Genomic DNA, 27,659 nt, shown 5'->3' on the forward strand with positions numbered 1-27,659 from the left:
AATATTAAAATGTTCCCTTTCTGAACATTGCACTTATAACAGAGCTGTCATGCCCTCCAATCCATTGCTTCAGTTCATGATACAACTATAGTTCTTCAAATGTCTGTTGTCATTTAAATACAGAATCAACTCACATCAATACACCTATATCATATAATAGCCATGATAATTAAATGTAATGTGTACAATATTAAAATATATACAATTGAAATACAGATACAAATTTAAGTGATTTGACACCTTCTCTCTTTTTACACAGATTACATACATAAAAATCAATATATTATAAAATAAACATGACAACAAATTAGTAAATGAAATCTGGCAGTATTAAGTAAGACCTTCAGTAGGTGACAGAAACGCTTGTCAGACAGAAACTCACGGTTCTCACCCAAATGTAGTATCCATGGGTAACCACAAGATGGCAATGTTTGACAGTGCTACGGATCACTGTCAAATAAACCTTGATAAAATTCAATTACGTCCAAAACGTGCCTAATTGCAACAGTATAAACCGCTTTAAATTGGTTAAAAGCAGCTCCCTGTTACCGTTATTGCATTTTGTCTTATACTGTTAGGCCTTAGAGTGCTTTAATACAGTGCATTCCTCAAGTGTAATTTACTCGCCATTAAGCAAGCCATTTAACTCCATGTGTCCCACTTGCTGTCTAGTGTCTTGTAACTCCCTGTGAAAGATAAAGAAAAAATAAATGGTATTCTACTGTATAACGTGCAGTGCAACATTCATCGGTATTCACAGGACCAGTCTGAATGAAAAGAAGCTTCATTTTAATATTATTTTTTTCTGTGTCTGTGCCTGTGATTTGTGATCTGTGTTAAAACAGTATTTTAACTGGAAAAGTGAGTTCTGCTCACAATTTCAGTGCTAAAGTATAGGACTTTAAGCAAGAACTGAACATAATGTAGACAGATTTTAAAGAGAGAGATGTGGGAACGTTAGTCGAGGAATGGCCAGGAAATGTTCTGGGGAGTTCTAAAATCAAGAAAGAGAGAGAGGACATTTAAGGACATTGAAAACAATTCTATTAACTGTGGGCCATTTTGAGTGTCTCTGTCTCCCTGTGTCGGTCGGCCAGGGTGCGGGATGGAGAGAGAGAAGGAGGGAGGGACGGTGGTGGTGGGGTGAGCGGCACCAGACTTTTCAGGGGGTGGGGGGACGCTGGTGGCGGCAGGGAAGAGAGAGGTGGCAGGGCACCTGCAATCCCTCCCACCTTGATGTCCAGGATCCGTGATCTCCCCCCTAGTCGGGTCTCCTTGGTCAAGGGAAAGTCGGGCTCGTTCTCGTTCTCTGAGCTGCAGTCGCTCAGGTCAGTGATCTCCAGCTCCGAACCAGACTCAGGGTCCTGCTTCACCCCTCCTCGCCGATCGGAGGGACTTTGTCTGCCTCCATTACCTAAACCCACCCCACCTATTCCCAGGCTCAAGCCCATCCCCAGCACACCCCCTCCAACTGCAGGAGTGTTGGACTCCCCCCTCTCCCTGTCCACCACCACTGTTCCACCGCTCCCAAGCTCAGTCCTGCCAAGCGTCAGACTCCCTGGGTAGGGGGGGATGCAGAGTCGCGGAGGCTGGCTTCCCGCTGATCCGTTGGTACCTCCGGGTTGAACTCCACTCCTCTCACTTGCCCCCGTGTCCCCTGGGGGCAAAAGGGAGGAAAAGGGGTGGGGAAGCTGGGACAGGCTGGTCTGCAGTGGGTTGGGATAGAAATGAGATGGGTAGAGAGAGCCAGGGGGCAGTTTGGGGCAGTTGTTGAGTGAGAAGGCCCCTGGGAGGTAGGGGTTGAAGCCCCAGGGGTAGTCAAAAGGAGGGTTACGAGGGTAAGGGCCCAAGAGGGACGGGGGTTTGGAGTAACAAGGTGCCCCTGTGGGGAGGAAGAGAGACACGAGGAGCCGTTAGAACTGAATTTTACCTTGACACCATGGTTTCAATAGAAAATGTTAATAATTTATAATATAAGCACACTACTCTTATTTAATTACCCCCACAAAAAATTATGGACTAAATAAAGGTGCCTGAAAGATTTTAAATGAAGCCTCAGTTGATCCTACATAACACTGCAAGCTGTCAGTGCCATGTTTTCACCCCGCCGTACAAAAGAACTCCTTCCCACTTCCCTTCCGAGCACTTCCTGACTCCACCATCCCTACATGTGTCTCTGCCACACCACCATCCTCTCGCTCTCTCACCCTCTCTCTCTTCACATGCTCTCTGTTATTTGCTATGCAGGGCTAATTTGACAGGGGTATAGTCTCGGTGTGTCGGGCCGGGAGTCGCTGGCAGACACATGAATATTGAATCAGTCAGGCAGGCCTCACTTGCTTATGAAAACACAGTAATGGGTGCCCACAGGCCACAAACTGAAGCCTGCACCCTCAATTAGGGCCTTCCTGCCTGGGAAGGGATTAGGACAGGGGGTACACATGGGAGAGAGAAGGGGGTAAGGAGGGAGAGAGGGAGGAATAGGACCCGAGGACAAACAAAGTGGGGGCAGAGGGGGGGGGGGGGCGTGTTGTTGAGGGGAGCTGCACAACAAACAGCTCACAAACACATTCTGTAGCACCGTGACTGCAGCCTTGCACTGTACTGGGGGTTCACAAAGACAAAGGAGCCTTTTTGGCAGTGTTGACACACACACACGCACACACAACACATGATGAGGGCTCTGGTGTGTAGAGAATTAAGTGAGTAAAAAGGCAAAAACATGAAATCACACCACCTCACATTGCTCCTTTGATCGCTTAAAACACCTCTTTCACAACCAAAAAAATCCCTCCGCACTCCCTTTGTCTGTTCATGGTAAACACGCCGTTCATGAAGAGAAAAAAAGAATCTTGCCTCTAACGTGTTCGCCCCTCACACTTTGGTCCCCCTTACCTGATCCGAGGAAAGGAAAGGTATCCAGCCTGAGTTTGTCTCCCTCCGGCCCCGGCGCACCGCTACTGCGGTCAAACAAAGAACCCCCTCTACTGGAGTCTGGCAGGCGAGGGAAGACGGACTGCAGGGTCTGGTAGAGAGACAGATGGCCAGTGAGAATGCATTATAACCATTCATTCAGTCACTATAATACTGATCGAGCTCACCATAGTGCAAAGTTACATTGGAGTCTTTCTAGCGGACACAATTTCAGATATTTGGACATGAATTCTAATTATTATTATTATTATTAAAAGTCACATTCCCATTAACCTCCTATTTGCATTAAGGGAATAGTAGTATTTGGCACATTTTGGCAAAACCGCAATAGAAACACTTTTTCTGCATTAATAGGCTCTACATGTCTGAATGGTGGTGGAATGATGCTTTGCAACAGGCAGCTGAGCACATTTAGTCACTCATCACTTAATCAACACATTCATATAATAGTTGTGCTTCCTTCACAGTTTGCAATTAATCCTTTAATTTTGCTCACACAGCTTATGACTCCATAAATTACAGGGTGGAGGGTAACCAAGGTTAAAGCAAGGTGAAAGATTAATACAAACCGACCTGCCAGTGAAATAAAAATGAAAAAAAAAAAAAAGTTAATTTGGGCTTCCCTATCAGGGGTGTCAAGGTAAAATTCATAAGCGATCTCTGTGTGATCCCTTCCACTCTAGATCCATGTCTTAACTGTTCACTCCGGGCTTTTAGAGCGCCCGTCCCTCCACTTGGGGTTGCCAGTCATGACCTACACTGATCTTTGTCTCAGCATATGTTCAGTAATGTTCACCTTACATATTCCATGTTATGCTTTTATGACAAGGTCCACTTTTCATATGGATGACCAAAACACAGACGGTGTGAAGGTTAGACAAGTTTAGAAGACAGCGTTAAGCCATTGCAGGGACAGGTGGTGCTATATAAAGGAAACAGTAGAGTCGTCATTGGAGTCACAGGGGACACACTGCTAAGACGCCTTCTCTCTTTTCTCCAGCGCTGCCGCAGATCAATAATAAAGTCACTCTTTGCTCCAAATTTGAAAGACAGGACTGTACTTCCAAGCTAGTTGATCTCGATTGCTTAACAAAGCTGCATTAATTACCACACAATGATCTGACGCACCCCTTTACCAGCTACTTTCATTTTCAGTTGATGTCAGGGATGGATACGCCATCCCAGACGGGGATGTGAGAGGGATAATGTCTTCTTTTGTTTTAAGGACGCTTAACTCCACCTCAAGTTCTCCTTCATCTGACTCACAAAAGTCAAGTTTTAACTTCGGTGATCCTAATTACACTTTTTATTCTTTTTTTATTATGTCAAATTAGGAAATGTAAAAACTAATAAATGAAAGATGCATGTAAGAACAATGTTGTTGCATAATTATTAATACTGTTAGTGTCTAAGTTATTGTTGATCATTCAAGCCTTTAAAACTAGTAAGAAGAGCATGATAAGATAAATCTTTGAAAAGTGTGCTATAAGAATGCTTTATTGAAAAAAATATTCCTCGGGTATGCAAGGGACTTGACAATTGAAGAAGGATTCTATGGTTGGATGAGACTAGAGTTTTGCACAAATCTAAAAGTGCACACAACACTGTCCTTACAGTGCTGCATGGCTGATGGCAGCCTCGTGCTTGGGGGGCTGCTCCACTGCAGCACAGAGAGGAACAAAGACAGAAGGAAAATGAAAGGAAGCTTTCCTGAAGCAAAACCTGCTGCTGCAATTCACCAGAAAACTGGCACCAACAGTCTCCAAGACCCTAAACATACAGCAACAATATAAAAGCCTAACTTAAAGGAGCTTGTGCAATTTTGCCAGGAGGAACTTTTGAAAAACAAATTGTCTGCTGTTCAGGGTGGTCTTACCAAACTGTTACTCAAAATTATACAATTTCTCAGTTAAAGCTAATTTGTACATTGCAACTAATTTCACATTGAGACAATGTTGATAATTGGTGAAATGTGTTGTAATGCAATATAATAAAATTGTAGTACCAACAAAAAAGCCACTCAGGTTATCATTACAGTAAAAGTTTCAGGATGACTTAAACCTTCCAATGACTGAACAGAGATATGTATTCCACATCTATCAAACATACTCAGTCCAATAAATGAAAGCAAAGCAAATAAACAAAAATGAAGCAGGGCTCATCCTTATATATTTGTAAATTTAATATAATATAATTTACATATAATTTATATATATACACACACTATATATATTGGTAGCTTTAAGTCATCCTGAAAATGTTACTCTAATTTGGTGACTTTTGAGTGGCTTATCTATTGGTACTACAATTTTATATTAGGAATATATAACTAATATATATGTGTGTGTGTGTGTGATTTATATATATATATATATATATATATATATATATATATATATATATATATATATATATATATGTTTTTTTTATTATTGTAATAAAAAAATAGATACTTTTTAAAATTAAAATTATTTATACAATTTTGAAAAAGTAGCATATTGTTCTGGTTTGTAGTGGATATCACTATTTCCTCTAACATGGCTTTTGCTCCATTAAACTTTCCATTAATCCATTTTTTAAGCATTTCTATCAGCCTTTGAATATTGTGGTGGCTTTCAAAAGATGAGCATGGGTCCCAATTTTCGTTTTTATTTTCAGACTGAGATCCAGGAAGTCTTTTTATGCAAAATTACCAGTGGCATCTGCTGTGTCCTCATTCTCTTTCTATCCATGAATATTTCCCTTCCAGCCCAAGACCCCTCATACCAAGTCCTAACCAGATGCTCTGCTCACCTCAGGGGTTACGGGGCTACAGTCTGGCGTCGCCGAGCTGCCATTGAAATGGTTGTGTGCAAGCAGAAAAGGAGAACTGGCCATGTCCAACAGAGGGTAATTCACCAGGACCACCTTGCTGAAGTTGAACTTGTAGGTGAAGCGCTTGCCTTTGGTTTTATGCAAAATGCGTTTGTTGTAGTAGTACCTGGTGACAAGTTAAAAAATATGGTTGATTTAAAGGTTGGATGGAAAATAACATAATTAGTATGTACTACACATGTAAATCATTAAAGAGAGCATACATAGAATTTAAAATATGCAATAAAATAATATTTAAAAAAAATCTTTATAACAAAGAAGTATCTGAATGAACCCCAACATTGAACACTGTATGTTTACATTGAAATATTTAAATATTTTCCATCGAGTTATCAGAAAAGGTATCTCCATTCAGTACTGCCTTAATTCCAGTATTGTCAAAATGATTAATAAAAAAAATAAATCTATATATGAATCTATCTATCACTCTATTAGACAGAACCATCTAGTATCGGGATTGTGCATCTTCTTCACGTTCATTACGGATGAAACCTAGCAGGGGACTGGGAGGCTCCTTTTGGTGCACTGGCCGTCGACACGCCACTGATAGTTTAGTTTGTGCTGCTAATATCTGACTTCATGTGGGGCTTCACCCCTGAGCAGACAGTGTTCATGAGTGCTGTTCAGCCACGGCAATTATTTGTGTGGTTTTGCTTTGTGTGGCAATTGTGCACTGCCCCTTAATTGAGCAATTAAACAAGGCTAATCAACTAGGCTAATTATGGTCTGGCCCAATTCATAACAATTAGACAAGAGCGACAGCACCTATTACAGAAGGGATTGGGGAAGGAGGGGGGGGGTATTGAGGGGTGAAGGTGGATAAGGCATAGAAGACAGAATAGGCCTGAATATGATTTGCATAAACCTGGGAGTTAAAAGGAGACTGAGGGGAGGGGGGCATCAATAGAAGGGGGGGGGGGGCTGCTTTTGATAACTTAAAACTTGGTATTTTTCTTAAAACTGATTTCAAGAGGGATTAAATCCAGAATCCTTATTGACTTTTTATTCCTGGCACGGCGTGAATATTCAAAGACAGAAGGAGGTGGAAGACACCGGCATTCTTGATGGTTCGTTCTATTGTGTTTCGCATGCTGTCCAGGGAAACGTACCCTCTTCACAGCACACATTTATCCCGCATTAAGCAAAAATAAACATTATCTCTGCATATCCATGAAGATGTTTAATTAATGGCAACACTCCCCAGATGCACACGGCGCCGCGCCGCGCCTACCTCAGCGCACGGCTCAGCTTGTCATAGTTCATGTGGGGTTTGCATTTCCGAATGCCCCACAGCCTTGCCACCTCGTCTGGGTCTTTGATCACGAATTCGCCATAGTCCCCCTGCCAGGCGATCACCCCCTGGTACTCCTCCTTCTGCAGCAGCTCCAGGATGAAGTGCCACAGCTGGATCTGCCGCGAGCCGGGGCTCGACTCAGGCTTGTAGGCCCAGTCCGGGAAGGCAATGCCTGGGGAGGCAGAGGCAGGAAAGGGGCATGTAGATGAGATCTTATTGGTTTTAGATGCTAGCCAGGGGGATATCTGTCTAAATGACTGATGCAGTGTAGGGGCGGCTAACTCCTGTGTTTAATAGCCGACTGTCAGCCCCGGGGATTGTTGTCTTTAGGTTAGCGCATCAAAGTCTCTCCCGCACACTTGTGAAAAATGCTGGTGTGTTCGGAATTATTCAGTGCAAACAAAAAGCGATTAAGACGCACAGTTGGTTCCTAAGATAATAACATTTAAACGTTTGAACATTTTTGTTAATGCATATTTTGAAATCATGTAGACAGTTGGATGGAGGGCTCACCTGGCGTCCAGAGGGCTGGGACCGGGGGTGTGAGCAGTAGGTCACTGACGCAATTACAGTCCATGCCTCCACTACACCTTCAGGAGGGGGAGAAAACATGCCAGTTCACATTAGCACAAAAATAAATCTACTATTCAGTATGTTCAGTATGTATTTTACCGCAGTACGCTAGGACTGAATGCAGATATCATACGTTCTATCCATGCTAAACCAGATGAATGAAGACATTCAGGAGGCAACAGTCCATCAGCACAGCGTGTCCTACGCACTGAAAGTTGGGGGACTTTTGGTACGGTTCTGTTGCCATGTGTGTGACATTTGGAAAGACAGCCCAAGGTGTTTCAGGGTGCCCTGCATGAAGCAGTCTCGTTCGAGGACAAAGGGCTCTGTGTATAACGTCAGGAGGTTGACGCCATTAAAAGTGAAAGTGAAGCCGTTAAAACAGACGTCCCCATTTCATCCCGCTACACAAATGTATTTAAGGATACGGTGTGGGGTGACACTTGAAGGGCCGGCAAAATCCATCAATTCACTCCTATTTGATACAATGTCCTTCACTACAGTAACCAAGGGGCATTCCTCAGGCGATGTAGGGGGAAAATGTGAGTCTTTTTTATATTTTCAAAAAGAAACAAAATCAAAAGGTCTCTTGAAAAGTTTTTTTTTCCCTTTGATGAAAAAAATAGGTCTACACAGTTCATGGCTGAAGCAATTAGTACTGATTTTTCCAAACTTTTTAAATGTTATTCATACTTGCAATGATTTCTTTGATTTCTTTTTCTTTTTTTTTTTTTGTCATGGTACGTATCAGAACCTAGTGTCATGGGCGCATTTTCCAAAACTACTGATAAAACATGGGCCAATAGTTGGTCATTAGGAGAGTATTTATTCATTAATTTTGACTAGTTTGTTTCTATGTAAAAAAATATTTTGTTTAGTCCTTTTGCCAAAGGTCACATGCTTTAGATAATTAGAGAGCAACAGTGTGAGGTAGGTGGCCATGACTATCCACTAGCTGGCACATTTAAATTCGGATTAAAAGTATATTGTTTTTACGCAATAGGCCGTGGGACATTTTAAATCTGTCAGCTTTTCACAGTTTGGCCCCCAGTTTGGACCCCAGGATAGGCCTGCTCTACTCCATTTAAAACAACCACTACACGACTAATTGTTAACTACAAACAGGTTATGACAGCATCTGAAATGGCATCAAATGGGACATGATTGAATGCTTTTTAATGCTTTTTTTCTTTGCTATTTAAATGTGTGTGTGTGTGTGTGTGTGTATACCTCAACACACTACAGCAGGTGATGTGGATGAGAAGAAAGTGGGGCCGGCTCAGCAATCTTGTTATTTTTTTATTTATTTTTCTCGTAAAGGTTGGAATAGGAGAGAGAGTGAAAGACTGTACACTGGTCTTCCCATGTTCCTCTCCTCACCGCCTCTATTTAATTATGCCCTGTGAATTTTGGATTTTCCCTCCAGCATAGAAATGGAATGTGAATTATTAAGGTGTGTTTGTATAAATTATTATTGCTAACTCCAGGCACTTCTCTCTCACTCTCGCTCGCCCGCACGCTCTCTGTCTTTCTCGCCATCTTTCTGACTCTCCCCTTCTCTTGCTGTCACACACCTACTTTTCTTTTTAGTCTTGGGCCCACACTCCCTCCCAAAAATCTCGTTTTCACTGCAGAATTTTTTTTTGCACATTACATGATCATTCATTTCTTTAACTTTTTTTTACTTTTTTCAAGGTTCATTTCAGTTCTGTTTCAAAATACCTTCAACAGCTCTACACTGCTTACATTTATCAGATGAATGTCCTAACTCATGGGTATTGAAAGTGAAAGTGCACATTTACATTACATTTACATTTACAGCATTTGTCAGACGCCCTTATCCAGAACTTACAATCAGTAGTTATGGTTAAGTGTCTTGCTCAGGGACACAATGGTAGTAAGTGGGATTCGAACCCGGGTCTTCTGGTTCATAGGCGAGTGTGTTTTCACACAGTGAAATGTGTCCCCTGCATTTAACGCATCACCCCTGGCGGGCAGTGGGCAGCAGTGTGTGGGGACGGTATTGTTATATATTGTTATAACAATCAATATATAAATCAACCTCTTTTTTTTCCGATTCAGAAACTCAAATTTTCTGTGCGAGGTGGTGAATGTAACGGTTCTGCATTCATGTGTGCTGCTAAAGTCGAGGATGTCTTTATCACAGCCTCTTTTCTCTCTCCTAGTATGCACCGCAGTAAAATCTATACCCACACGTACAGTTTTATTGGCCAACCTATCCATAACGGAGAATCCGTTCTTCCTTCTCCCTCCTACTACCTCCACACTCACCTATCCTCTCGCTCCATCTCCCCCCCCACCCCCACCCTCTCTCTCGCTCTGTATGTTTTGCTCCTGCTCAGTAATTTTCCGTTTGATTTCGGAGGTAATGCATTTTTTACAAATCAAAGAGGAAGCCAGCACCCCCCCCTCCTCCTCCTCCCCATCACCACCACTCCCTCCACCCCCCGTATCCCTTCCCTGATCTCCCTCTCTTGCTCCCCTCATCCACCCCCAGGCCAGTGAGGAGATAAAGGAGCCCCCATCATTTCCTTGTTAGTTTTGATTTGGGCAGCGCAGGGCTTTCAAGTTCCCCCAATCACCCCCAGAAACATTATAACTAGCAGCCCAGGGAATACATCTTCTCACACTCCGCTAGATGTGGAGACACACACATAGACTAATGGAGCATGGATGCGGCGCATACACACCCAGAGACGTGTGCGCCGCAACGCACTCGGTCGTGTGCAGTTGCGCGCAAACAATCCGTGCAGGTTGCATGCAAAGAAAGGCAGCAGATTGAGACGCATTTCATTCAAGTGGGATGAGTCAATGAAGCAGGCCGTTAGCTGCAAGCATAACATAACGTCAGTACCCAGACACTGACAATCACACACACACACACACATCTGAGTAGATCAGAGGTGCAGAGTGAAGTGCTGCTGAAGCCACCCCACGCTGAATTCCCGGGAAGGTCACTACACTTACTGGACCAGGGGGTGAAACTTTCCTTACGTAGTCTTCAGCGGTCTGGTCCTATATACACCTGTATGTGTGCCCTTCCTCCATTTAACCGGCTGTACACCGACTCTCATTTCACTGTAGTTACCAAATAATACAGTTTTAAAACTCTTGTGAAGTTATTTCATTTCATGTCATTATCACCCAGCCATTGGGGATAAACAGGGGCATAATTCGCAAAAGTCATTATGCAAACCTGAGAGTCTAAAATAGATTCTAACGGATCATGCTGCATTTCATTGGTGGTATGATTTATGGGGTTGTGTCTGAAAAAAAAAATCATATCAATAACACCCTTTCATTTAAATTTGGGTTGTGACAGACATCTGATCTCTTTGCATTTTGGTAGTTACCACATCTGAATTTATTATATTTCAGTTTATCAGCTGAATTCTATGAGGATACAACCTGGTCAGCAGTCGAAATGGCGCTTTGATTATTGTTGCGTTACATTTATATTTTCAGACCCAAATTCACACATTTAAACAGCACTAAATTGCCACATTTTACCAAGCAGTGAAATTCACTAATTAATAACTTATTATTGTTGCTTTTATCTCATTGCCATTTGTAACATTTTTCAAACGAATGTCAGAACGGAGAGAATACAATTTACAGGCATAATTCAACGACGATATGCACCACGCAAAGGTATGCAAGATGCTGCTGAAAAGATGTAAAGGAAGGGAAGAGGAGCGGGGAACTGCAATGGGGCGCTGAGATGAATGAAAGGAGGAAGGCAGCAAGGGAAGAGCGTGACACACGGGCAACGTTTTGTCTCCATCTGTGTCCAGAGACGGATTCGGAATGAGACTCTGTGAAGAGTAAAAAAAAGAAAAGAAGAAGAGAAAAAAAAAAGTCTTGTAGCCTCATCTTCGAGCATGAAACCTCAGCGTCCATCTCATCTTTTTTGGCCGCCACTGAAAAGGGACCGACTGAGCCCCCCCATCCCTCTCTCTCTTCCTCTCTCTGGTCTTCTCTGACACACTGCACAGCCTCAGGGTTGGAGAACAGAGGGAATGGACTGTGAATTTGTTAGGAGACAGAAGGGGAGGCAGAGGGAGGGAAAGAACGTGGTCAAGATGGAGGAGGCCCGAGACTGAAGGATACTAACCACAGACAAAAATAGAGAAAGTGGCCATGAGGTGGAAGGAATTTCCAAATAATAAAAAAAAGACCAATTCTGCTGTGACAATAATCTGTGACACTTTTTCAGCAGACCAGAATGGTAGATGTCCAGGTCTCCAAACTGTTTCCTATCGCATCTGGATAATAAGGTGAGAGTGGGAGAGAAGTTGGAGACTTGGGGTGAACTTGGTGAAGAGGCAGACGAAGTTCCCCAACCTGAAGGAGGGGTGATGCGATAGAACCGTGGTATAGCGGGCTATGCAACATCGGCCTTAAGATATAAGAAAAAGGGGTGGTGGGGAGAAAAAAAAAAGTATCAATCGATAGGGTTAAATTATTCATCGTCATTAATTATCGATCGCTCTCCGCTGCCGGCTCGTCCGCCTCGCGCCAGAGTTGAAAGGCGGGAAAGCGCGCTTTATTAAAACCGGCTCGAGCCTCATTGTTTCATGTCCCGCGGCAAAAGAAAAAGCTCGAGCTCGGTTTCTGCCGGCACCGGAGAAGCACGCGCGCGCGCGCGCACGCACGCTCGCACACACACGCGCACACACACACACACACACACACCCCACCTCTCTCTCTCTCTCTCTCTCTCTCCCGACGCGCGGGAGAGCTTTGGGGAGCCCGGTACGGCGTGTTCGCGGGGCGGCTCTCTGTCTCGCGCGGATCGATGCGGGATCAATGGCTCGCGCTGACTAATAGCCAGAGAGCGCCTTTGATCTCGCGGCTGAGAGATCAAAACCCGCGCGAGGAGGAAGGGAGATGGGGAAAGAGGAAGGAGAAGACCTCGCGCTCCGCTCGCGCGCGACGCGCGCGCGCTTTACGCGCGTAACGACCGCCGTTACGCGCGGGGAGGGCGCGATGCGCGGGGAGACGACGACGGCGTGTGGCGGCCTGGCGGTTAAGGAAGCGGCGTCGTAATAAGAATGTTGCCGGTTCGAATCCCGATCCGCCGAGGTGCCGCCGAGGTGCCACTGAGCAAAGCACCGTCCCCACGCACTGCTCCCCGGGCGCCTGTCACGGCTGCCCACTGCTCACCGAGGGTGATTTTTCACTTCACTTTCATGATATCTGTAAAAGCCTGTGAAGTCTGAATTTTGTAAGATTTTTTTTTACCTCCATAAGTACTAAAATAAAAAAAGCAAGTGATCTACAAGGAGATGGGCCTATATGGTGGTGAAACCTGGAAAAAAGCGCGGGAGCTCTGTGACTCCAGTAGGTGATGAAGGGTGGACATGTACCCCCCCCCCCCCATCCAGCCACCGACAAGAGCTCCTCATAATATCACCACAGAGTCAAAAGAAATATTGTACTTGAAATAAGTCCCCCTCCCCAGTCCTTCACTGCCCAGGACCCCCCCCCCCAATCCTTCTCTCTTTATCCCCCCCCCCCAGTCTGGAGGTTACTCGCTCTATCCTCCCACTTCAAAAATTAACCACTCAAGAAGTCACCACGGACTCAATCAATAGCTCATACATAAACCCTGATATAATCGCTCCCTGTCTGCCCCACCAGCCCCACGCCACCCTCTTTACCCCCGTCACGACTCTTCTGTCTCCAACACACACACACACACACACACACACACACATTTGCTCGTCGTGACACTTAAGCCGTCCGATGTTTGGCTCTGCCACACTTTTGGGAGATTTTCGTGGGTGTTTTCGTGGCAAGGTCAAAAAGTCTTTTAAAAAACGTCTTTTTCTAAAGGTTACAAATCAGGAAGCGCCGTGAACATTACTTTTCAGCCAGAGGGACCCAGAACGCGACTGTCTCTGCACATCAGTCAGTGTGTTAGTGTGTCAGCGACATCAATATTGCATTATCTCCTGTTTAACTGGCAAATACTAACAGTTGTTTTTCGCGGGCTTTAAACACACACACACACACACACACTCTCTGTCTAACTGAAACACGCAGGCGAGACGAGAGAACATGAAGAACCGCGGAGTTGCGCAGGGGTCTCCATCTCTCCCGCCTCGTCTCCCTTTCATGCCCTTTGATTCGGCGCCGCGGTTTGATCTGCGCCAGCGCGAGTTTTGTAAACACATTTCTCACCATCACATCGCCACGGGCGAGAGAGAGAGAGGGAGAGAGAGGGAGAGAGAGAGAGGGAGAGAGAGAGAGGCGCGTATAAATTAGGGAGAGAGCGCGGGATGGAGGGACGTTTAATGAGAGCCCGGGATGGACGGACGGATGGACGGACGAACCGAGCTGTAAACACGCGCAGAACGCAGGGGCTTGTGGGCCTCGACGAGGGAGGGAGGGAGGGAGGGAGGAGGGGAAGGGGGTAAAAAATAAAGAAATAAAAAAAAGAAGGACGGGTTGACGAAATGGAGTGAAATCGACGCGCCTCTCCTCGCGCTGCGCGGGAGTTCGGCGCCATTCGCCGAATCTGAACCGGAACCAGAGTTCGATGGAGGGGGGGGGGTGGTGGAGAGAGAGAAAAACAGGCGATTCGAGATTAAATAAAAGCTTAAAAAGGGTAAAGTCAACAGTCCCGGAGCGCGTCGCTGCCACCTCTCCACCGTGCGCAACAAGCTCTCCATGCGCGTCACATCATTTATTTTGGCGCGGGTTTTTTTTTTTGCATATTTTGGGAACGGTTTGCAGCTTTTGTTCAGTGCTCGACAAAAAAAAGTTAAATCTCTGCGGAACACAGATTCAAACCGATTACGGGGAAAGAAATAAAGAGCAGCGGCGGCGGCGGCGGCGGCGCGAGGTGAACTAATAAAGGGAACCCCCTCCCTCTCTTTTTCACTTTCTTTTACCGTTTCTCCCTCCGCACCGACGGCCGGGCTTCCTAATTCGTTTAGCTTCGATTGCTACAGCTGTAATGGCGCTAAGCCGACGCCGCTGTCGCCTCCTCTCCGCGGGACGCGGGGTCCGATTCGGTGGGCAGGAGCGGGGTCCCCTGGTCCCCTGGTCCCCTGGTCCCCTGGCATCGACTTCAGCTCACAACGGCACCAACGTCGGAAAATGATTCAGGAAATTATTATTGCGATTATTATTAGAAGTAGCAGTGCTATATAGTGTATAGTTCACTTGATTAACGCCATTTAATCCCAGAATGTTCCTGAATCTGCCTGAAGACCCGTGTCCAACCCGAACCCTCGGCCTGAACGAAGCGCACAGTGAAAACAAATATTCAGTTATTTCTAAAGAGTATTAAAATGCGGCAACCGGAGTCTATTAATAGGCAAACCCCGTAAATAAAGGCGTCTGCGTTGTTGGTTTTATTTTTTTTATGTGTGTGTGTGTTTACGTGATAAAACGTAAAATTCATCCCCTGCTCCGGTCCCCGCGCGCCCACGGTTACGCGGCAAAAGGAGGTTCGTTTCTCTTGAAGTCTCGACTTCCCTGCTTTTTAAGAGAAGTATAGCTGGAAGCGCTGTAGAGGCTTGTCAGTAGCTCCGTGTGTGTGTGTGTGTGTGTGTGTGTGTGTACGCGCGCGTCCTGCTCCTTTCTTTTCTTTTCCACTTCTGTCCAGGGAATTGTTCTCTGCGTCCACAAACACATCGCGAATACCCGCCGGCCACGCGGCATCGATTTCTAATTAGACGAGAGGATAATCGTTGGAGAGAGAGGGATGGAGGAGGAAGAGGGGTGGGATGATGAGGGAAATAAATTTATAAGGTTCATTCAACAAGCACAACAAAAAAAAAATGCGCAAAATGTAAAAGTGAGCTTTTAAAGGTGTTTATTAATTAAGCCTGGTGATCAAATTGCGCAACAGAAGCTACGCGATAAACGCAGAAAGGGTATTAAATATATATATATTATATTTATATTTTAAAAAAAGTTTCTGATCGTAGGTCACAGTGGAGAGAGACTCGTTCTGAAAATGGAATTCCAGGTTGGGGAGTCACCGAGCCAATCAGCTTCATTAATTGGCCAATTCATTAAGGAGGGTGGCATCGAAAAACCTGCACGCGCGCCCGGGTTTCGGGTTCGACAACTTTTTGGAGTTCGCGAACTCCAAAAGTCCCCGCCGGCTTCCCGTACCTGCCCTCCATCTCTCCCGCCTGACAACAGGTTCATTAGCTTTAATTAAGCTCCCATCGGCCCGCTGTACATGTTCCTCTTCTCTTTATTCGGCGCGCAAAAGCCCGACTTTCCATCTGTTCTCTTTTTTGCAGTCCCGGAGCATAAGCTAATCGCTCACCCGCATCTCCATCCACTTAACCTTCCTCCGCCTCCTTCTCTCCTCCTCGCTCCTTCTCCCTGCCATTATGATGGTGATTAAGTGCAGAATTACGCGCAGGGGGGATAAACTGTGGCCGCCCTGATCCCGAACTCGGCGCGCGCGATCAATCTCCCGGTCCGGCGGCTCGCTTTCCCCTGTCTACCCCTCTGTCGGTCGGTCTCACCTACCGGCCCGGCCCGCTTTCCCCTGTCTACCCCTCTGTCGGTCGGTCTCACCTACCGGCCCGGCCCGCTTTCCCCTGTCTGTCCCCTCTGTCTATCTGTCGGTCGGTCGGTCTCACCCACCGGCCCGGCTCGCCTTCCCCTGTCTGTCCCCTCTATCTGTCTATCTGTCCGTCGGTCGGTCTCACCCACCGGCCCGAATATATTTCCCCTGTCTACCCCTCTGTCGGTCGGTCTCACCTACCGGCCCGGCTCGCTTTCCCCTGTCTACCCCTCTGTCGGTGTGTCCGTCGGTCTGTCGGTCGGTCTCACCCACTGGCCCGGCTCGCCTTCCCCTGTCTATCCCCTCTGTCGGTCGGTCTGTCGGTAACACCCGCCGGCCCGGCTCGCCTTCCCCTGTCTATCCCTCTATCTGTCTGTCTGTCGGTCGGTCCGCCGGTCGGTCTCACCCACCGGCCCGGCTCGCCTTCCCCTGACTACCACTCTTTCTGTCTGTCCGTCGGTCGGTCTCACCCACCGGTCCGGCTGCCGTTCGGACCCGTGTCCAACCCCCCGCCATCCCACTCAACAGGCACGGTCCACGACACGCTGTTCGTGTACGGGTGGAAATGAAACCGCGGCTCTGTTTCCTTCTCTGTTTTTCCGAGTCACTGTGTTTCAGTACACCAACACCGAGACTAACTACAAAATGCTAATTACGCATAATAACTATTACTATAAAACACAACAGTAATAATAATAACAATAATCTAAATGTATATCTAATTAATTGTCCTCTTCGGCCTCTGCGGAGACAAATCAAATCAACTGGGATTTTTTTCCCATCATCCATTACCTCACCAGCGACGTCGTCCAGATTAATTAATATGGACTTCAATCATGGTGCAATCGTAATGTTATTAGCCTTATTACCATTTTTTTCCAGAGTTAAAGAAGTTGCGATCTGCGCTGTCTCATTTTTACGATTTTTTTTAAATAAACAGAAAAAATGCCAAATTACCTCAAAAATATTTCAGGGCGTAATTTTCTTTTTAATACAAGCGAATTTCGTGCATCGTGATTCAGACACTGTACACATTCGTATTCAGATTACGACTTTTACTTCTGTCAGCACACGGAGACGCAACCGGATTTGGGGTCCTGTGGTGAGCTCGCTCGTGATCAAATCCACGGATCCCACGAGGAGCCCGCCGACGCGCGGGAACCCATACCAATTGGCCGCCACGGCGTGGGGCCGAGGGGAGAAGTAAAGCCAACACTAACTCCGTCTCCAGCGCGTCTAACCCTCTAACAAGTCCACGATATCCAGGTGCACCACGGAGACCCCGCCGTTACGCGCGGGAGGTGCAGAGACCCCCGCCGGAGTGTGTGTGTGTGTGTGTGTGTGTGTGTGCGTGTGTGTGTGTGTGTGTGTGAGATCCGGATGCGTCTCTCTGTGTCGGAGCTGCATCGCCCAAGTTGAACGTCTGCGAACTTCGCAACTATTTCACGGACGCGGCGGCTGTTGCGCCACGGCTCGTTAAAAAACGGACTGATGCGATGGACGGAGAGTAAAGAGATGAAAAGAACAAACTTTTTACATGTCATACGAGGGCATCCGACGTCGTGTACGTGTGTGGGGGGGCGTGTGGCGCCCTCGTCCCCCCGTCTCGCCACCCTGCTGAGATTTTCCTTTGTCTCCGGTCAAACTCCGGACCTTATTCCCACTCCCCTAACAAGCCCCCTTCTCCCACGCCTCCCGCCTCCACGCGTGTCAAATCGAATCTCCACCTCGGCGCCGCGCGTAACGCCGCTCGCCACGGCCGGCGTGTGATGACGGATGGCCGAATTAGGGGAATAATGACAAGTGACACTTCTGTTACCTGTCCCCGAGTCAGCGCGGCCCGGCACGGTGTAAATAAACACGCAGGGTGGGATGGAGGAACGGAGAAAGTGGGGAGGAGAGGGGTGCGAGGGAGAGGGGGGCTCAGAATCTTCCAGAATGACTTTCCTCTGGACATAATACGATAGAGGGGCTCTCGCCAGGGTTCGGGAAACGACTGGGATGAGAGCACAGAGAGCAGCAAGGGCTGCTGATCTGATTGGCTTGCTGTGGTGTGAGTGTGAGTGTGAGTGTACAATGAGATCTGAAATTTCACCATATGCGCGCAAAAAGGTGGCAGAATTGTGTTTGCAGTCCAGCATGCACACGTCACTTGAAAGTGAAGTGATTGTCTTTATGAGACACTGCAGCACAGCACACGGTGTCCTCTGTGTCCTCTGCATTTAAGCATCACCCTTGGTGAGCATTGGGCAGCCATGACAGGCGCCCGGGGAGCAGTGTGTGGGGACGGTGCTTTTGCACGGTGGCACCTCAGTGGCACCTTGGCGGATGGGGATTCGAACCGGCAACCTTCTGATTACAAGGCCGCTTCCTTAACCGCTAGGCCACTAGTGCACCGATTGGCCCACTTGTTCACATGGTCTGGTGAATGTTCACCATCATAAACGTGTGCTGCTTCCTCTCCTACTGTCTCCACCTTATGTGGCATCACAATCACAGTTTATGTAAAACCGATGTTTTTAACGCCCGTTTCCAGGGGTACAGGGGGTGCCGGAAGAATTCGGGGGTGATGTGCAATTCCCCTTTGGACCCAGTAAAGTACACAGCCGTCAATGACAGCCGAGATGGTGCAAACCGTTCACGATGCAAGTGGCATTTGTGAATAAATACAGGAAAGAAGCAGGCGAGGAGGAGCTGGTGTGATTCCTGAGTGTTACCCGAAAAAAGGGGGGGCTTTAAGGTTTTAAGGTGCTTGGCTGGAAGGGAAGGGGGTCCAGTGAACCAGGGCGGCGGCAGGAGAGATGGGAATAAGGGAAGAAGAGGAGACAGAAAGAAATATTGACAAAGCTTAGATCTACACATAAGTCACCCAGTGCGGCCCGTTTTATTGCGAGGCGACAGGCCAGTTCCTTCAAGGGAGAAATATGGCCTCTCCCTCTCCCCACCTCATCGCTCCTGCTTTCCGTCTACCTCCTGTCACCTCGCCACCCCCCCACCACACTTTCTCTCCCCCCGTCTGCCCCCCCCCCAATTTGAGTTTTAGTGTTTCCCTGTACCGCTGTCATCTCTCTTCTTTCCCTCCATCTTTCTATTTATCTTCACGGCGGCCTCTTAATCCCACTCGTTTACTGAGCAGGGCGCTGTCCCTCCTCCCAAGGCTCATCTTCTCCCCACTTCCCCATCCACGCTTCTATTTCCTCCTCCTCTTCCGGATACATTTCCTGCTCCTGAAGAGCGCCCCCCCCCCTTACTTTTGCACCCCTCTTCACCTCCTCTCTCTGGTTTTACTTGCTGGCAAGTTCCAGAAACCACTGTGCATCCCACATTCATATTCTGTTTTATTCACCAGCCTGCCATGTGGCACTTCTCTCCTCTACTTCATTCCTCCTTCTCTTCCTCTTCTCCTCTCCACGCCCCAGCCTCCCTCCCTCCCTCCCTCCCTCCCTCCCTTCATCCGCAGCCCGAGCACAGAAGCCCCGAGTGTCGGAATCAATTAAGAGTGAAGCGCCGTGGCGGCCGCTGCTTCACGGAGGTAAATATTAAACTGCGCGGGATGGAGAGAAGGAGGGAGGGAGGGGGAGAGAGAGAGAGAAGAGCCCCTCCGTTCCTAATCCGGCGCATCGATCAGCCGGGGATGAGGGTAATATATTATTTTGACAAGATACGATCCTCCGACGCGCACCGCTATCCCCGGCGATCGATTTCTTTTTTTCTTCTCTCTCCTTTTTTCTTTTTTTTTTTCTTCTTTCTTTCTTCTTTTTTGTTGCCATCAGCCAGAGCGACACCGCGTGTTCGCCACGTCGGGAACGCGCGTCCGTCACCGCTTCGTTACGGAATTTCCATCTCTTTGATAAACTCGTGTAGGATCTTTCACTAATTGTCCGTAAGATGTTTCTGTAAAGGACACCGTCGCGTCGGACTGTACTGTACGCAGGGTTGGCGTGGTCGTGGGTGGGTGGGGGGGACAGACCCGCTCCTCGGGACCCGCTCTGTATCACTTTGTAAACTGTGTCTAAATGCTAAATTCCCGGATCAATTTTTTTTCATTCAGTCTCCCCACATTCGCCCCCCCCCCGACCATCCCGCCCCCCTCCTCGCGATGGGAAGTGCTGGTGGCGCGCGCGCCATGCTGAGCAGTATATTTGTCCTGCAGCTTGTGCGAGTGACACGTGTGTCCCTGCGACGTATCGTGGCGGGCTTGAATGGTGAGGTGTATAGTAATCATATCCGATAAACAAAACAACCTCTCTCACTCAAAACAGCCCTCTTAAAATCTTAAAAATGTCAACACCTACACCGAGCTTGGCCTGTAAATGTAACCTTAGCAACATTGCGTGAAATGTAATGCCGTATGTATTCATTAATATGTTAAAAATGTTCCTGTTTTTTTGTAAAATGTAAAGACCCATTTCTACCATTGCAAGCCAGAGACAGAGAGAGAGAGAGAGAGAGAGAGAGAAAGAGAGTAAATTGATCTCCCTGTTAAGCAGCCAGACCATGGCGGACATCAAAGTTCACCTGCTACTACGACGTCCCTCCACTGCCCTCCAGGCTGGACATATGGGACCATCCACTCCCCCCAAAAAGTAAAACGACACACACACTACACTGTACGTCCAGCGCTTCATTCTCTTCCGTCTTCTTCCTTTCTTCCTCCGGCTCTGCCGTTATTGTGCCATTTTCTGCCACTTTGGTCGCAGAAAGGCAGGCCGTAATGCAATCGCTCTTCCCCTCTGTCCCCTGCTGTGTGTGTGAGTAGCTTGGTCTGTGTGGCAGGGCAAAGGGAAGGGGGGGGGACAGGGTCAAGGTGAGCTCTAATACAGTATTGATCTGCCCCAATTGAAAAACCTGATGGAAATTTTGCCCCCCCTCCCTCTCTGCGTTTCTCTGTCTTTCCCCCTGCTTCCCTCCTCTGTTCCCTCGCTCTGCGCTTTCCCTCTCCATCCTCCTCCTGTGTCATCTTTTTTTTTTCTCCTCCTTGGACCTTGATGTATCCTCTGCTTTTTCCTCTTTCCATCCTGTTCCTTTTCTCGTTTGGCGGAGCCGCTTCCTCGCCAGAGCCGAGTCTGTGGTCTCTCTCACGCTGGCGTAGGTCCTACCCGCTCTCCTACAGCCCACTTGTTCATGTTCTCTCGCTCGCCTCGCTCTCCTTCACTCTCGAGGTCTCCTTTCGCCGAGTTTAAAAGACGACGGCGATATAAAACTCACATTCTTCCATTCGCCACGTTCGTCCATTTATCCCCCCCCCCTTTTTTTTATCATTCTCCCGTCTCCTCTGCTCTTATATATTGCCCCCCCCCGTGTTCGGGGTGTTGCATATTGATCCGTCCAGGCTCAGCGTGGCGCGTGAAGAGCAGCTGGAGAGGCCACACTGCAGCAGTGTATTAGATGCCACAGTCACTTTGGACACAGGGGCTGAGCAGACCTTCCCTCTTCATCACAGCCCAGTCAATACCACTTCATCTCGCTCAACAACCAGCAAAGCAGCGGGCGCCGGCGGCGCTCCGGCGCCATAAAAAACGAGGGGCCTAATGGAGGAGCCGCCTGCACGGGGATGTAAAGAGTGTAAAATGAGCGCATCATGACGAGAGGCGTCCGTGCTAAATACGAACCCCCCCCGCCCCCGGAATCAATGTGTGGTATCGGCTGGGACGTCCTGGGTCAAATGCAAGGACGGTCACCCTTGTAAGCATAATGAATACTGAAACACAGCCCTGTTCGGAACAGCGCAGGCCTGAAACCATTCCGATGGCGGATGATGTAGAGGCTGTAAGTGTAAGTGTTACATTATATTATTATTTCTCCCCCCATCGCCCATAATTTGCAGCAGACGTATAATGCAGAATATGGCAAAACGCGTGCTCCCTTAATGCACAGCATAACACATTTAATCTAGCTTCAGAGGCTCCTCTGATCTGAACTGCAGAGGACGAGATAAACAGTGTGTGTGTGTGTGTGTGTGTGCGTACATGATTTATGTGCCGTTGTGTACACGTCAAGCGGCGGAGCTATCGCTACCACCATCTCCCAGCAGACGCAGCGACGCTACACCAAAACTGGAGCCTCCGCGCCGACCCCTGGGGCCCGATACACATCTGGAGCAGCAGCGACGAGAAAAGGGGCCACAGGTACACGGGAGGAGGGGAGGAGGGGGGGCCGCGATGTTCCCCATTTCATCATTGTCTTCTCCCCCGAGCGCGAGCCTCTTACCGCTGCACATCAGGACGCTGACAGAATTACTTCTCACGCCAGGAGAGATGGCGACACTGAGAAATATCCACGGCAAAGGTCGTTTTAAGTTTTTTATTTTAATTTTTTTATAACCTAATCTAAAAAAAACAAAACATCGATGAGAATATATCCAGTATAATAGTGATTTATAGTGTATTTTGATTTTATTACCTACGGTAATGAAGTGTCTAAATATATAAGATGTCATCAGTGTGTGTATCTTAACTTGTTATTACCAATAATTGGCAATAATGCTCGTTTCACAATAATTCCTTTTACTTCATCTGTTTACTGGTCCACTACATACCTACATCTGGGATGAAATGTGAAGAAGTCGAGCAAAATATTGTTTGTATTTGTGATTTTTGGTGAGGACTGGGCCTCGGCTTCTGCGCTACTGTCCCCCTCCTCGTCACGACCCATCTCCGCACCCCTCACTCTCACACTCCCTCACTCTCTCCTCAGGAAGGAATCAGTCTTACCTTAATTGCTCTTAAATCGGATTAATGACTGACCGGGGATACGTCGACTTAATCTCCCCCCTTGTAAGTCTCCACTAAATCTTCCCAGAATCCGACTCCCCCTCCCCTCTGCCCTCCATTCGCTGGAGGACAGCTCTGCGCTTTGTCGTGAGCTCTCACATTTCAAAGTTCCCCTCTTCGGCCGCCCCGCTCCCCGCGGAGGCGCAGTTACGGCTTTTCTCCCTCAGCTCGGCAGAGGGGATGCATGGCCAGTTGTGGAGTGTTGTATTAACAGACGTCGATGTGAGCCTGTCATTGCCTCCTAAGTGCTTTGGCAATACTAGGGATCTCCTGTCATGCCAACGCGACTAATCTCAATTGAATTACATCGAGCCTTTACTGAGGACGTCCGTGTGGCTGCTGGGCCTGGCAAGTCCCCGCTCGAGCGCTGCAGACCAGCTCATCTCTGCTTTCTTCTCTCCTTCTTCCTCTCCGGATTATGGCAAAAAAAAACTCGGCCCTCCGTCCCTCCATCTGTGGTTAATATCTGATAGACCGACTAAGACCAAGTGTTAAAAGATGACGATCTCAAATCCTGGCTGATTTACTACTTTATATAGAATTACTACCATATTTTACTTAATAAAGTTGTAGTTTTCTCACAGTTTGCTTCTTGATCTTTTACTACAAGTCAAACAATGTCTTGAGTTATCAGCACATTTTATGACCAATTTGAGATTTCAGCACCTCTGGGAAAGCGTTCATGTTTGTCTATTTCAGGTTTACGACCCGATTCATGTTACCATGTGCTTCCAGAAGGCCACGCCATGTGTTAGTATTTATGAAATATTTCTTATTGTGAAATAAAATATTTTAATGAGTTCATATGTATATTCCTTTGTCTATACAAAAAAAGTATGGGCCAGTGTTGCATGTTAACTCAGGCATTCCTCTATCCAGGATTAGCTCCAGGAATGTCACCTGTTCCACCACAGTCCCATCAGGTTGTTATGTTAATTATACACCATCTACATAATTCTCCTATAGATTTTTACCTGTATAGGAAGTACAGCTGGACTGATGAAGTTTGTTGCACTGTAGCAGGAATATGAAGTGATGCATAAAACGATGGATAATATCGAGAAATATTGCATTATTATGCTATTGTACGGTAATTGTGGTATTAGGCAGAGATTTAATCTCAATCTGAATTCCATCACCGTCCTCAATCAGACCTCATTCCCTCATTTGGTGGCCTCTGCAGACTCTACAGACCTCGCCGGCGACAGGATGCTGCCATGGTAACTAAAGTGTTGCTGGTTAGCGTGCATGATGACAGTCGGGGGTGCGGGCTTCCAGCACAGGTCCCTTCCATTCTGCCGCTTTACTCCCCGCTCCGTCGGCACCCTTCCTCCTCTAGCCGCTCGACTTTGTCTCCCTCGTCCCCCTCCTCCACCGCCGTGACTTGCTCCCTTTCCCCTCGCCCGACTGTGGCTGGGATTAAGTGTTTATCACTCTGCCCCTCTCTCGCCCCTAAACGCTGCTCAGATGATAAGAGTGGCCAGGATTTGTCAAATTGGGTGCCATTGATTAAGTGACCTTTCACTACTGCCAGCCTCTCAGACGCTCCCCGACCGGCGAGATAGAGAGATAGACAGAGATATTGGGGTTATTATTGTGTACGAGTTTGTAGCTACCAGGTGTTCTAACCCCAAGGTGGGGTGGTGGGAAGAGAGGGAGGGGGGGGGGGGGGGGCATATTAGACTCCAGGGACGAAGATGAAGGCAACGTTAAACAAAGCCTATATTGAGTACATGGGGGAAATCCACGAGAAAGTCTTTTCACACAATAATTTGAATGTTGTTTAATTCCCTTATGAGAATAATTAGCCTCTACACGACCGACAGGGTGGTTTGTGTGGCAGGCGCAGGGTGGACAACTCACCACCACAAAGGGCACCTCGTACTCAGGACGCGGAGAGTATGGTCCGTTTTTGGATTATTACGTCCACTTTGAGCTTCTTTATGGGAACCGAGCCGCGTCCACGCTGTTAATATAAAACTGCGCGCCTCGCGATCTTTATATTAAAGACCGTTTTATTTTTTCGGACTCACCGGGACTCCTGAGCCGCCTCGCCTCAGACGGACACCCGAGGCCAGCGCCGAACTGTCCAGATCCGGCCGGACCTCCGTGGGTTCGTGGAGGTTTAATGAAGCGCCGACTCGGCCCGAAGAGAAACGACTCTGAAATAAATGAACATTTACTGGACTTGAATATAAAAAGGAAATGATCATGACTTTTCCCGACGTTTTAATTATTTCAGCTTTACTTTAGTAAATTTAGTAAAAAAAAAAAAGTTAAATAATAATTATTTAATACTCTTAAATTAATAAACATTTTTTATTTCCTATTCTGCTGACAAATTTACATTGTGATACTGATTTAGTCATCGTCCTACAGTAATTCATCATAGTGCTCCTTTCCCATTCACAACAAAATTCATTTCTGCACCTTCATGTGCGGCTTTTTATTCCTTTAACTGGACATTCAACTGACTATAACAGCAGTTTTAATAAAAATTGTAAAAAAGGATGACATGACAGGAAGAACACAGAACTATATTTAACATATTTAAATTCGCGGTTATGCGGTAATATGAGTACACGTACATATACTTTAAAACTAAGTAATTTGTAAAGATTAATGATGGTAAGAATAATAATGTGGCCAATGCAAAACGAATTTACCTCTAAAATATCATTAATACCAGCATAAAACAAAAAAACTGATCATTTTAATTTGATCCAATTAAATTAAATTGTCGTTTTGTATGAATATTTTTGGATTAACTAAATATGTCATTATTAAATATATATTGTTGTTATAATTATTATTGTCCGAGGAAGCAAAACAAGAAAAACGAAACTTAATTATAACGAAATCCAGTGAGAAAATGACAGCAGTACAGGATTATGGTTATATATAAATGTATTTAATTGGTATAGTTGTATAGTTGATTTTGTCATGAAACTATTACAAAACCACAGCGACATTTTCCTGTTGCTGGACCCATGTGTGCTCACTGAGGTGTGTGTGTGTGTGTGTGTGTGTGTTGGGGGGCAGAGCTCCCCAAATGCCCCACATCGGCGGAAATTTTTAAACCAAATATCGACAGTGGGGGACACGTGAGGGCGTGGAGGCAGTAACGCAGCTCACAGATAGTCGGGAAATTCTCCCAATCACAGCGACAAATCACAGAAAAAGTCAAGCGTCAGACCGTGAAAACTGAGCCGGCATTTCGAGACTTTACGCGGGTTCAAGTTTGGAGAAATGTTGCGGGGAACACGAGGGCGAGAACTCGCCTTTAATAAATAGCCGACACCACGAAGAGCTATAAACTGTATTTACATACAGACAAAACAAAGTAGGGAACAAATGTCCAAATGTGGCGACATGCCGCGCAGGTTCGTCCTGTCCGTTTCGAAACAGGTTTGTGGAAGGAAGAGCAGGAACATGTCCCACATCTCCGAATACGAACAGGCTCGGAAAAAAACTTCGTATAAAAGTGCGACCTATAGATGCATTTCAGAAGTGTTGTTTAGCATTTGAAAAAGATATTCATGTTCGTGTAAATGCCGCGCCGAGATCTGAGTTACGTGGGTTGATCATATAATAAACGTGGATCCTCCGCTTTTTTTTTTAATGCACGGTGAGGTCTCTCTCTGGACCGGGGCTCCCCCATCGTGCCCGGTTATCACTCGCGAGCAGGACAGGACAAGCGTGCCGAACCGCGGCCGACATGTGACGTTCCGCCGGCGAGCGGCGCGGCGCGTCTGTTTAATTGGCTGATTGATGGCGCGGCGCGCAGGTGAGGGATCGACGCCCGGATTTAACGAATAGAGACACTTAACGCCTGATCCCGGACCGGACGTGAAACCCCGGGACCCCCACCCCCCATCCTTCACACACACACACACACACACACTCCGAAAAAAAAACGTTCATGTTCATTCAATACGCAATAACCTGTTTTACAGCGTTCCACTGAGATTAGAATATGAAGGCGGCGAATTGCTTTATTTTGATCTGTCGATACGTCTTCATTACAAAAGCTTAAGTAAAAAATCCAATAACGACAAAACAATACAAAACAACAATAATAATAATTGTTGATAATAATAATAATAATAATAATAATAATAGTTGTTATTTATTATAGTTTCTCGCCGTGGTAAATTCTGACATTCAGCCCCTTAACGACAAGAATCCTCGGACGATTCCCGCGAGTGTTGGGATCGGGATCGGGATCGGGATCGTACCTCGGCTGTTCCGGACCGCTCCGCTCCCCGGCGAGACAGAATCCACCTCCGGCGCGGGGTTCCAGGAGCGCACCGAGCCGGGCGGCGTGGAAGCAGCTCTCCACGCTAATAACCCGGACCGCGGGAACTGAGGAGGAGGAGGGTGGGAGGGATGGGGAGCAGGAGGAGGAGGAGGAGGAGGAGGAAGAGGAGGAGGAGGGTGTGCACCCCGCGCTGTGTAAGTAGTTTAATTAGTAAATCCCCATTCGCTGCGCCTCGGGTCGGTTTGTTTTCCCCGGTCGACAAGCCGAGAGGAAAGAGAATTTGAAGTAGGATTCGACCCGTTTCCGTTCCTCTGTCTCGTGTATGAGGTGTGTGTGTGTGTGTGTGTGTGTGTGTGTGTGTGTTGTTGTCTCCCTCTCCCTCCCTCTTTC

At 47.0% G+C, this 27,659-nt stretch overlaps 1 protein-coding gene across 2 annotated transcripts; it reads right to left on the minus strand.

The window, feature by feature from the left end:
• Nucleotides 1-27,361, minus strand: erfl1 (Ets2 repressor factor like 1). 2 transcript variants are annotated; one of them, XM_028981385.1, is made up of 7 exons: nt 27,247-27,361; nt 25,042-25,170; nt 7,616-7,692; nt 7,040-7,274; nt 5,728-5,914; nt 2,896-3,025; nt 1-1,882 (listed from the first exon to the last, which is right to left on the minus strand). In XM_028981385.1, exons 3-7 carry the CDS (start codon nt 7,677-7,679, stop codon nt 1,047-1,049), a joined length of 1,452 nt encoding a protein of 483 aa, XP_028837218.1. In that variant the 5' UTR covers nt 7,680-7,692; nt 25,042-25,170; nt 27,247-27,361; the 3' UTR covers nt 1-1,046. The 2 variants fall into 2 exon arrangements, with proteins under 2 accessions (XP_028837218.1, XP_028837219.1); XM_028981386.1 differs by lacking the exon at nt 25,042-25,170 and having other exon boundaries at nt 27,247-27,327.
• Nucleotides 27,362-27,659: the final 298 nt, after the last annotated feature.

Source organism: Denticeps clupeoides, chromosome 5 (assembly GCF_900700375.1).
Source record: "Denticeps clupeoides chromosome 5, fDenClu1.1, whole genome shotgun sequence".
Classification (NCBI taxonomy): domain Eukaryota; kingdom Metazoa; phylum Chordata; class Actinopteri; order Clupeiformes; family Denticipitidae; genus Denticeps; species Denticeps clupeoides.

Coding starts and splice junctions, on each gene's coding strand:
- erfl1 (XM_028981385.1), bottom strand. CDS start 7,679: ATGGACTGTAATTGCGTCAGTGACCTACTGCTCACACCCCCGGTCCCA. Junction 7,275..7,615: donor CCCAGCCCTCTGGACGCCAG/GTGAGCCCTCCA, acceptor CTGCCTCCCCAG/GCATTGCCTTCCCGGACTGG. Junction 5,915..7,039: donor AAGCTGAGCCGTGCGCTGAG/GTAGGCGCGGCG, acceptor ACTTGTCACCAG/GTACTACTACAACAAACGCA.